The 13,019-nt window shown below is 31.1% G+C and overlaps 1 protein-coding gene across 2 annotated transcripts in view; it reads right to left on the bottom strand.

The window, feature by feature from the left end:
- Positions 1-13,019, bottom strand: part of LOC121127151 (FMRFamide receptor) — a 176,322-nt gene that overhangs the window by 60,334 nt on the left and 102,969 nt on the right. For both annotated transcript variants that reach the window (XM_071890686.1, XM_040722505.2), the window contains exon 3: positions 3,613-3,885. In XM_071890686.1, coding sequence (XP_071746787.1) covers positions 3,613-3,885 — 273 coding nt within the window. The remainder of the gene's footprint in view (positions 1-3,612; positions 3,886-13,019) is intronic.

Below are 13,019 nucleotides of genomic sequence, written 5' to 3' on the forward strand. Positions count from 1 at the left end.
TTTCCTTCACTTTGCAGTTAATTTATGAAATTTAATGACAGCTATTCTCCTCTCAAACTTTATACAAATTGCCTATTTTACTATGTTGATTACATTTAGAGTGGAAAAACCAATTAAAATAAACTTCTCTGGTAAATATAATTATATTTTATTCTTAGTAACTTTTTAATATGCATAAGTGACATTTTACTTTTTATATGATTATTTCTTACAAATATTATTTGAACGACTTTCTTATAGTAGTTTTGCTGTGTATGTAAATTACAAAATATTTCAATAATCGATAAAAAACTTTTATTTCCCTAGATTTTCCAGCCTATAAATATGTCAGTAAAAGATGCATAAGTATTATTTGACTGGAGTTGTATATTTCTTTTTGGGGAAATCATATTCAAAAATTGAATATTTTTTTTCTAGAAAGGGAATAATAAAAAATAATGGTATAACCAATATTTTATCTGAGATTGATTATATGTAGTGTACAGGGTGCGTAAGATGTATACACATAATGATATAAATGTATCCAAATGGATGAGCTTTCTAAATAAAAAAACTAAAAAATAAACTTCATAAATGAAAAAATATATTGACAATTAGGCAAAGTAATTTATTATTAACAATTTCGTTATTTTAGATGACCGCTCCCTCCAGTAATAACTCCCTTGATAAAAGTGTGCAACCTACTGAATTTTTTCTCGATAATGCCCTCAAGAATCTTGTCCCAACCCTAAGGACATCTTTGAAATGGATCTAGGAAAGTACACGCTTCAAAAATTTGCCGTGGGTAAAACTTGCATGGCGGAAAATTCAATTTCATAATCGTATCAAAGCTCATTTCTAGATCCTTTTACTTTAGTTTGATTTGAATATCCTGATTTGAGGGATTTTTTAGTGTTTATCAGTGTCATACTTTTATTTAAATTTGTTCAAACTTATTATATAAGGGAGATTTACGATTAATTTATATATTTTTTTAGTGACATCGTGATCTGTAGAAATGTGTCCTTATTAGTGTCATAGGCTTAATATTAAGATAGTCAATACATGTATAAATATACAATGTGGGGATTTCAAATCTAAACTAAGTTTATACCTCAATATCTTGGTAATCCTGAAATTTATGTATGTTTAAAAAAGTTTGTTAATTAGATTTAGCTAACAAAACTAAATGAAAATAAATAAATAAAGGGTTTTTCAATGAAAGGTGTTATTTTAATATTCAAAGAAAAATTGCATTTTTTGAGATAAATGATCAAATGTTTATTTGAATTGAAATAAAAAGAAAGGCCATTAATAATAAAAAACAATATCAGCCACAGGATCGTATCCTCTTTAGGAAATTTTTCCTCACCAAATCGCAAAGTGGCTGTTGTATGCCCTCAATAGCTTCACCAATTCCATCTTTGAAGTCTTGAATCAACGCTGGATTCTTGGTGTAGACCTTATCTTTCACGTGGCCCCAAAGGAAGAAATTGCAAGATTTTAAATCACAGGATCAGGGAGGGTGGAGCAACAGTTAAGTTGAATGGATTTCGCTATTGAGAAATGACTAATGATTTTTTATGGCCGGAATTGAATAGTAACGATCTGGACAACGTTTACCTTCAACAAGATGGTACTACGTGCAACACAAGCAACAGAACCATCGTTATTTTATGGGAAAAGTTTCCATACCGAGTTATCTCTCGAAAAAGTGCTCACAATTGGCCACAATGACCTTGAGATCCATTATTGTGTGCCTTTGTGTCAAGTATACGACCAAGGATGCAAAAACTCAATAGATAATTATGCTAGAGATCTTACATTATTAACAGATCTGATGTAATGCTGAAATTTTAAATTAGTGCGGTTTCTCCAAATTGGTTAATTTGAACCAGCTTTATTCTGGAGAAAATAACACAGAAATTCTTCTATTTTTCTTCAATTTTCCAATTTTAAAAACTCCAACCAAAATACTTAGATGTTGAAAAATTAAATACACAGTGTCGCATAATCTATGTCCTGCCGGTATAAATAAAACAAAAAATAAACTTGGTCACCCTGACAATTTTGGAAATAGAACAGATACTTAAATTTTGTTGGATCAGCCCTGAACAGTTTTGAGAAGAAGGAAATAAACACAAATCTCACTCCGTCCGCAGTATTATAAATATATAATTACGGAGTGAGATTTGTGTTTATTTCCTTATATTTTCTACATATAACAACCCCCACCACCACCACCCCCCCAGAAAAAAAAAAAAAATGGGGGGGATGTAATGTTAAATTTCGGAATTTTTTTTCAAAAGTCCATATCTATTTTCGAAAAATTTCAAAAATCCACGTATGTTCGCAAATTTTTTTTCAAATATTACATTTTTTGGAGAAAAATTGAAAAAGCAAAAATTTCTTTCTTTGGGTGGGGCCACCGTAAAATTTACACTGTATTTTTTTATCAGCTGTGGGTATTGCTACTTTTGTTCTTCTAATCAATGTTCTAAACATTGATTCATAGAGTTAATTAATAATAATTCCATTTGTGGTGAAGAATTAATTGGTTTTCTACCAACCGACTTTGATTCTTTTTTTTGTTTCTTTTTGGAAGAAAGGTTGTGTGATACAATATGGATAACGACGTGATATATATTCAACAGTCTACTAAATATAATACTATTTTCTCTTCACAAGTAGAAAATATCTTGGTAAAAAAATAATCAACTTCTTCAATGATATTTACACAATCATTTGTAACAATTACTAAGGGCAAATTCAGTTTTATATTGCTAAAGTATCCTTTGAAACCTTTCATAAGATAACTGGGATTTTTTACACCCAATATTTATAAAAATACTTCCCATTCCTTAAAGTCTACATTTGATCAGTAATACTTTTCAGAATGCTTATAAAGCATTAAATCTGATTATATGCAGTTATTTATTTATCCTTATAATGTCTTGCTTAGTATTTATTGGTATATTTAGCTATTGTTAATCGAAGTTTGGTGAATTTATTCAACTGTTTTACTAAAAATTCGTTCCTTGCTTTTTTCCTTCTGACTTCCGGAATTCCTGATTTTTTAGCGCGAGGCGAACAAAGGTATCTACAGATATATTATACTGAACTTATTGTTGTATAGAATACATGCAACCTAATTCATAAAATAAACAATGTTTTTACTTTAAGAATAACAAATTTTATCTTGTTAAAGCGCAAATTCATGTTGCTATGATTATTTAAAAATAAGAATGTAATTTTTCGCGATGAAAAATATTAAGACAAGTATTTTTAGCATTTTTATTGATACTTAGGGGTCCAAAATAGATCATTTAAAAATACTACACGGTTTACCAACCATGTTATAAAAAGGTCGTACACTAAAAGAGGGTTGGAACTGGTCCAAAAAAGGAAAAAAAAAGAATGAACATGTTCTGGTCTAGTAGCAATATTGATTTGATTTACATTTTATGGAGACAAACATCAATCGAGATATCGTTATGATTAATAAAAAACTGTCTATCTTTGATTTTATATAGCTTCTTTTTTACAATACCCAATCATTCTATAACATGGTATTCACAAATTAGGAAGCTTAACCTCAAATTATTTTATGCCTCAAGCTGTTAATTTACTTACCTAGGTATATTATAAATTGCAGCAAAAAGAACTGTTGTCACAACACACACCTTGGCCCTTCCATAGGTACAGAGGCTCCTGGCCTTGAGGGGTAAACAAACGGCGATGTAGCGCTCCATAGTAACGGTGAGTGTCAGATACACACTCCCTGTCTGAGCAATGAGTCCCACAGGGTAGATAAAGGGAGTGATATATGGAAATATTTCGGCACAGTAAAATGCAAAAATGGTTTTTGTGTAACCGTTCCAAGCAGGGATTCCAAACATGAGAATGCTGCAAGGAAAGAAGAAACATTTGAATAATTAATCTTATACATAATAAATATATTTAATAAAAATGGTTTGTAATTGAGTATTTCAAACCATATCATTTTCCTCAATATGAACACTTACGATCTGAGAGTTTGAGCGTTATTGTATGACACGGCTGTTAAATATAAGACAAGTGAGTCGGACCTCAGATTCAGTTAGGGACAGTGATGGAGTTTCATGACTTTCACAAGAAGCAATATGTAAAATTTTAAACATAAATTTTTCTTTGTTTCAAGAACAGTCCCTCAATTATGCCGTCCCTTGATAATATATTTTACCGCTGCAGATTCTTTGTTAGGCAAACTAAAGATTTTTTTTGTTTTTTGTTATATAAACTTCTAATTTAGCCATTTTCTTTCATGGACCAAAAAATTTGACATTAAATGGGCTAAGTTATGGAGCTTTTTATAATTTATTGAGTGCAAGGGGCTACGATCTACGATAAAACATAATTTATTTCAAACCCCTGTTGTAGGATTATCCTATTTGTGAATATAAATTTGTCATGAAATAATTTATTTTTTAGGAAATAGATTTAAATCCCTTTTTTTCCGACAATCATAGTTTCCCAATGATATTTAGGAATTTTTGAGTTATGGGCTTAAGAGAATATTTAATCTGTGTAAAAATTTATAAGATATTTGCAAATAAAAACTGGAAAGCATGGTATTCCTGAATGTCGAACATTAAAGATTTGAACTGGAAACGTCACTAATTATAGGTCAGCCTAGTAGCAAACAACAAAAAGTGATCATCATCCCACCCACACACCTTCTTTTTTAAATGAATAAAGAACCACATTTTTAGGTATGTCCCAGGTCTAATATATGAATATAGCATTTTCAATCAACAGTGTCTATTTGCTTAATTTTAATGTAACCAATTGCATCTAAACGTCGATATTTGAATATACTAATCATATTCATGTTTTAATTTACGCCATAAATAAGCATGCCATTTTTGTAATGAACCAACTAAGTTTAGACATTTAAAAAGGAAAAATGGTTGTTGTGTTTGTCATTTCTTCTTTTTTATTCATTATTTAATAGTTCATCGTGGTGTTAACTTATTCCTCTAAAATGAGTATGCTCACATAATTTTGTCTAAATTGTTTTAAAAATGAATAATCAAAAATATATATGTTATTTTATATGAATTCATTTTTTCCTTCCAAAATCATATAACAGGCAGCTGATAGTATCAAGGGTCTCCTAGAAATACATTTTTCTTGAAATTTTCATGAATGAAAGAACGATTGATAATTGTAAGTTCACATCCAAACGCCCTCATTTTTTCAATCAATGAGAACGCTCATGAACCTTGAGCACTGCTTACTAATTCTTTGTTAACAAATATGATTCCAATTTTTGGCATGTTATTGATAGTTACATCTAATAACATTAGATGTTGACGGATAATTTTTAATTTTTATAATTAACATTCTATAAATATACACTGTAACAAAACTCTGTTCTACACTAGTTATATATATAGTTTAAATAAAATTTATTAACGTAAAAATCTACAAAGGTTATAGCTTATTCCAAATAAATTAATAATCAATTAATTTTGTTTCTTGAAATGCATTATATAGCCACTCCAGAAAGTGTTAAATCAATTTATAGTTAGTCTTTGAAACAGCCCCGTATTTACTTTATACAAAGTTATTAATTTAGAATGATTTGGAAGAAGAGGAGCTTAGCTTTCACCACGTCTTATTAGATTGGTTTGCAAGCAGAGCAAGGAATAAAACATAAACCATACCCTACATCTAGAAAGAATATGCCAGAAATTTCTCCGATATCAATCCTCATTTCTACTCCCAGTCCCCCAAGTGCTTGCACTTATAAATCCTCAACAAATTTTCAATGTCACTCTTCGTCTTTATGAGTACCCGTAATGTTTATTAATTAATACCAGCATGTTCTCTTTCCAAGAATCGAGGAATCATAATAACAGCTTTGACAAATATAAATAAAACAATGTTCAGATTACCAAATACAAAAAACTACTCGCGTGAGAAAATGCTACCACTTTAAGACTCTAGATATATATATACCAATTAAGTATAACTTATTAAATCATGCAGGGTTTCTTTTAAGACAGGCTGATATGAATACTATAGGGGTCCACCCATAATTTTTGAAATCTATGACTACGTTTGTAACAACCCCAAACCCTTAGGTTAGTAATGTTTAATTAGTATATTTTATCACTGTTACTTTTTATTACGAGGTTTTATTACGTAATCCAATGCCATTTTCTCCACGCCGGTGTTTGTGCCGATAAACCGGCAGATACGTTTGCCATCTCCATACCGACTCCGTATAGTATCAAGAAGTCCATTTCAATCCCATATAGTGAATAATAACCGAAACTTATACACCAAAAATATGACTGATCTCCCTCCATGTGGCCATCCTCCAGCCTGGACTTCAACATTCTTAACTTTAAAGTTGGAGTCTTCTTGAAGAAAAACGTCTGATACACCTCTCATTCAACTTTGAATTCACTCCAAGCTGCCATCATAATAGTGTGATACGACATAAACACGGTCTTCATCCTCAATAGCTGGCAATTTGTTTACCGGCGTCTCGAGGCTGTTATTACTTAGGAAGGAAGAGTTATTGTTTAAAATATTGATTTGTATTTGCGTTTCTTGATTCTGTAAAAATTACATATAGCTTATTTAATTATGTTAGTCTAAGTTTTTGGTCCCCCCTCTGTACTCAATTAAACAATTTATAGCAAAGATTGTCTTTCCTTAATATATATTCAAATTTGCATATTAATGAAAGCTAAATTTGCATGAGTGTACACTTTGATACTTTATTCATTCTAATTTCAAGAATAATTTACATAATATTTAGATTGACAAAAATGATACTTATAAAAAGTCAAATCAAATTACAAATCTTTTTTTTTTTCTAAATTACTATTATTTCTTTTTTCTCCTTAAATTAAACAAGATTATCTATTTATATTATACTATTTATAACAAGAAAGTTTACACTCTACTTTTTCATTTTCCAACTGTAAATATATGTACTACTCATGCTGACTAGTAGATTTTTAAAATTGCAGAAATCACAGAGAGAGTAAAATAAAAAAAGTTCGGGACTAGTACCGTTGAGTTCAATATGATGGGCAATCCAACAAAATTGCCAAATATTCTTCCTGTTCGTGGTCAGATGATCATAATTTTGCCTCGACAGAGCGAGTAAACAACGCTCAAATTGCTGCAACCAATATATGTATTGGGGGAAAATGCATCGATAAGAAAATAAAGGAAATATATATTGAATCAACTTGAAAGGGGGGTTGCAAAACAAATGAATCTACGACAACATATGCACAGGCTCTAAAAGTTGAAAAAGTACGGACATTATATTTCTCAAAATACAAGAATTTTCAAAAGACCAAGATTATCTGATCTAGAAGACATTCTCTTTCCCGTTTTTTCAAAAACAAAACCAAAAAAAATGAAATAGGTTACACATAACTTAAGTACTCAAAAAATCTTGTACGGAAGTCAAAAAACTATAACGACGGAGAGACTAATACAGAGAGAATTGCTCCTAAAACCATTCCAATGTGTCAGCATAATCCAAACGATTTCTTTAATACTTTAGGGGATTCCTCATCAAGGCTAATGAACTACAAAGGCTAATGAAGAAGCAAAGATACATTCGCCATCTCAATGTTGCCGAGTTTCCCCATATCCATCAAGGAAGACAACCTAAGGTTTTTTCAAGGGATGCAGACCAACCTCACTCCATGACAGACGTTTTGATGAACCTTATCAGGCAAATTAAAAATAAAATTTGAAAAAATTCAACACCATCCAGAATAAGCTCCATATTGGGTGTTGATAATTAAACCAAACAACCTTAAAAACTGTATTGTTTCTTAGCATTTATTGTGGCTAGTCTGTTGACTTATAACGTTAACTCAATTGCAACAACTGAAAGAGCAACAAAAAAAAAAATATTTAAAAGTAATTTCACTTCTGGACATAATCGGATACAAATAATGATGATATTAAGAGCATAAAACAATCCTTCCCCTCTTCGTATGCATGCTTCTATGTCGAAGCTTCAAGAGCCTTTTCACGCCCATTCAGGGGTGTTATAGTTTTGAATAAGTTATTTGCTAAACTCTCAGTACGTGGCTTCTGATCCAGAGGGAAATTATATTATTGTAGACATTAATATCTTGAGATTAGATTATGATTCAACTTGTTAGTATCTCAAAGTCGTAGAAAAGAATCCCCCTACAAAAGGTAACAAATACATCTTAGCTGGAGACTTAAATATCACAAGAGAATCATACAGAGATGCCCTTGGATATAAAAGATCCTGTAATATTAAGAGTGTTAAAAATCTTAAAAAGTAGACAACCCCCTTAATCTTAGCGATGCTGAGCTAGTGTTTGACAATGGCTCACCAAAAAAGACCTATGATGGAAAAACGAAATCGGGCAACGAAATACATGGAAGACTAGAATATATTTTCATAACTGTGGATGCAACGAGACTCCAGGAACAGTTTAGGATTTTGCTTTTACATATTTCAAACCCCCATCCCATTTAAAAATTTTTTAAGAGTCCAACAAGGTCAAAAAAGTCCTTCTGGAAGCTTAACATCTCACTCTTGGACTCAAAGGAAATATGTATTTATATTTTCATAATTAATACAAAATATAAAATCAAAGATGGACGCAGGAAAAATAACGTCTTGGGATGTCTTAAAGAAAATTAAAAACCTATCGAAAGTAATTTTTGCAGATAAAGGAAGAAAAAAGGCAAAAGAAACGAAAAACATTCAAGACCAAATTTAAACATTGAACAACAGAACTGCAGATTCCTACTCCAAGTTAGAGAGCTTGCTAGTAATTTAAAGAAAGGGTTTAAGGTTAATGTATAAAACAAACCTGGTGGACCTCAAAATTAGAAGGAAAGATTCTTTCAACTATTTAGAAAGCCTTCGATACTCGAAAAAATTGACATCTCTAACGATGCGAATAGGGAGAATAACTGAAGATCCCAAAGAAATAGCTGAAGAAGCTTGCAATCTTTACTCTCAGTTATACGGCTGCTTTGAGTGTTTTACAATTGGAGCCTCGTAAAAGATCCTTAAAGATGGACACCATCTTTACAACGCTCCTTGGGGCCTAAATATGAAGAGACAGATAATCAAATGGGTTATAATTTTAAAGGTATAGACGATCCCAATACACAAATTGAAATTAGTAACTTTATCAGGAACTACAATAAAAAATACAAGTCTCCTTGCCCTTGGTCTATACTTTGAATTTTATAAACCTAATAATAGCCAGGTAACACCTGTTCTTCTAAATATTTCACATTTTTTTACTTTTGCCAAATCGTTGTACCCATGTTGAGAGTGGGGGAGGACATAGTATGGGGGCACTTCGAACTGAGACTCGCCCAGCTGGATTGGCTGGTCGTCACACCACCCTCATATAATGAGTGTCTCAAAATAGATAACATTATTTCCGAGGTCCAGGAAATGCTCTAGGCACCAAAGCAGACGAATGGGATTATTATACCCAGTATCCAAAGCTGCGTGTCTACAAGAATAAAGTCGTTTACTCGTTCTCAGCTGGAGGCACACCACTAGCCACACAGTGGTAAGTTTTTGGTTTTAAAAAATGACCTAAACTAGCATGGAACAACTTAGGTCAATTAAGAAAGATCTTGGTAGAAATTATTATCTTTAACTCGATATACGTAGGTTGCGCCTCGGTCGTTCCTAGAGAAGTAAATAAACATTATGTTTATTAACATAAAACACAATTTCTGGGTCATATGGAGTAATTGTAATACTTTAATGTTTAAAATGTTTAGTCGTTGCAGTTCCATTTGGCCAGTTAAAAGAAAATATAAAAACCTAGTTTTTTATTTAGAGCTTTTTCATTGATGTATACGGAATTGTATTTCCAATTAAATTTTCCATTTTTTTTTAGTAATCGAACAAAAAAGTATTTTTCCTTTGTTGTCATATTCAAAGGGGATTATTCAACTTTCAATTTGCTTCAAAGTAATTGGCTGTTGTCGTATTCTGGTTCCCTTAGATACTAAATCATGTAATCATAACCCGGATTACATCATTTACATAGTTTTACCTCCAAAAAGAGAGACTAATTAAAGAAAACCTTTGCAAGTGGATTTTCTCTAGAAAAATATAATCAAAGAATCATCTAAAAAAGTTTTGTAATCTAACTGGAATTAAAAAAATTCTATTCATTTCATACCAGTCTAGAAAAATGAGCAATTTTAACATAACGGGGCAATTGAGCAAATATTACAGCGATTGAATCCAAATTTTAGTTTCAAGTTAAAACTATACAATGTTGAAGATTTTTTTACCATTGGTATGACCTTCACAGTTGCCTAGAAGCTCCATAAGATGTACCTTAACTATTCTTACAAAATTACATTTATTTGGATTAAGTATGCGTTTTTAACGGTATGTGTGAACACGGACTTCTCAAAGTCTAATGGCTTCTTACTCTTAATATATATAATATTACAACAAAAGTTTTAAAAAATCGGCATGAAACTTTTTCAGCAGCCGTACTTACAAATAGACAAACAAACCGTCACCTGTGTTCAATTTTTCTGGCAGAGGTAATTAATCCAACTTTTGAAAAGAATACAGTAAAAAATCTAATTATAACAAGTTTTGCCCGAAACAATTTTCAGTTCTCACTTAAAATTTACTACCACCACTGATGATGTAATTTGGATTGCAAATATAGGAATATAACTTTGGAGAATAATTGAAGAACCTAAATATAATGTTCATAAATAAAACATTAATTAATCAAACAAATGAAAATTACTAAATGTTCAAAGATATTACCTATCTTGTAACTTTAAGATATAATAAGAAGATCTAAAATTAAAAATTTATTCAATTTTTAGGCTTAGTGAATATATTTAAATATTTAATCAAAAATAATGAGAATACATTATATTATTTTTGAGATGCAAATAATTAACTTGATTGTTAAATAAATTAAAATCATAGTTAAATGGACGGCAATTTTGAATGTTTGAATTTTATTCGTTACATTAATTCATGCTTTGGATCCCATTGACGTCGTAAGAAAGATCAAAAGAAAGTGACTTATAATGTCTGTTGTATTTTGCTTGCTCAAACTTGTTCTCATAATATACAAATATGATTTATACAATATATTTAACTTCATATTACGTTATTGTAGGTCGATACTCACAAATGGGAAACGCAACTGATGTCATCAACAATTCATCGAAAGTATTGGTGTAGATGGAATTTTAATCTACGAATAACCCATACCAATTTTTTTCGAAAAACCGATCAAGATTGTACTTGCATTGGGACTGATCACACCGAATGTTTATTTGAGTCCTAACGGTCTTATACAGGTCTAGGATTATCAAACGAAAACCCAACACTGCAAATACACTTCTGAATAAGATTGTGTTTTTATTTATTTTTAAATCATCTTTGAGGATTGACATCGGAATAATTCCTGTCTGGATCTTTACTAGACAAAGAGTGAGATTTGAGCTTATTTCCTTCCTCACCCTCTTACAACGTATCTAATAAAACGTGACGTCATTCTTCAAATGATTATTATTACATGTCTTTACATACTGGCAGGTCATATTTTGTATAACTCACAGAATGTTTGATTAAGTATTTTAGTGTATACTTATAGAAGAGCATTCGTACACCTTGCAAAATTCTTCATGTAAGGATAAATGATAGATATACCGGGTGTAAAAAAAATAAAATGAAACCTTCCTCTAAGTGGTCATTAAAATACTCATAATTGATCAAGATGATGTTGTACATAATTTTTTTTATCTTATAATATTTTGTACTGTAACAATGCAGATTAATGATGAATCTACCCACCATCAGCTTCAATGACAGCCTCCAACCGCCTCCGCAATCCCTAGTACACATTGGGGACGTAGTCATTTTTCATGATCCTCCATTGCTGGTTAACGGAGGTCTCCAGGGTATCAAGATTCAGGTGGTGGACTTTGTAGGCCTTCTTATCAATTTGCCACCAAATCCAGATAAACTATAACGTTGATCTTAGGAAGAAGTATGTTGTAATGAGCGTATCTACCTACAGTTCAGCTGGGGTATTAATAAAATAAAGGAGAATGGGGTTAGTCTAAATTTCAGGGAGCGCAAGCAATATATAGTGCCAAATTGGCGCGTTCTTGGGCACTTAAGGAACTGATTTTTTTTGTTAGATAGATTTTTGTACAACAAACTAACCAAACCTCTGCAGCAACATATCGCTCGCTTATATAAATCATATCAATATTTTTGATATAAGGAGTGATACAGTAGTCGTGTGTAATGTATAACAAAAGAATTGTTTACGTTTTTCTTATTATTCTCTTATGTATGTGATAACTGGGGCTTGCCATCCAGCGAGTGCTTGTAAAAAGCGAGAGCGAGACATATAGTACTGTTGATTAAAGTTACAGTTTTGGAGGATAGAATATATGTGATTCTACTATAGAAATGAGAATCTTCAATATTTCAAATTACACTTGAACAGTTAATATACAAAGTAGTCGAAATTTTCAAATTCAGGAATACTTGATTTACTTCGTATACCCATAAAAATAACTTTCATATTTCTATATTATAGATCTAGTAACATTGAGATATCCTAAATATCTTCCCTTAGAGTTACTAGTATGATATGTTGTACAATGAGTAATCAAAAATTAATGGCTTACACTTAGAAATAAAATTTGTTTTCATTCTTTAAATACTCTAAAAAGACTTAAAATTATCTAGATGTTCGAATCCACGGAGCATACCTAAGTCTTTACCCGAAGAAACAGATGTTAGACAAACATCTTTCATACCATTTGAAGCTAAGATCCCCTTTGAGAGCATTGATGCAGTTGTTCTTCGTTGTTTGTAAATCAAGATACAACTTAACTAACAACAGCGAAAGTCAGGGATTGTATTTTTTATGAGACGAAAATACGAAAATTATATAGATATGTTCTCCAAGAGATAGAACCAAATTCAAATTGAAGAAATCTAA

The sequence above is a fragment of the Lepeophtheirus salmonis genome, chromosome 1 (assembly GCF_016086655.4).
Source record: "Lepeophtheirus salmonis chromosome 1, UVic_Lsal_1.4, whole genome shotgun sequence".
Classification (NCBI taxonomy): Eukaryota; Metazoa; Arthropoda; class Copepoda; order Siphonostomatoida; family Caligidae; genus Lepeophtheirus; species Lepeophtheirus salmonis.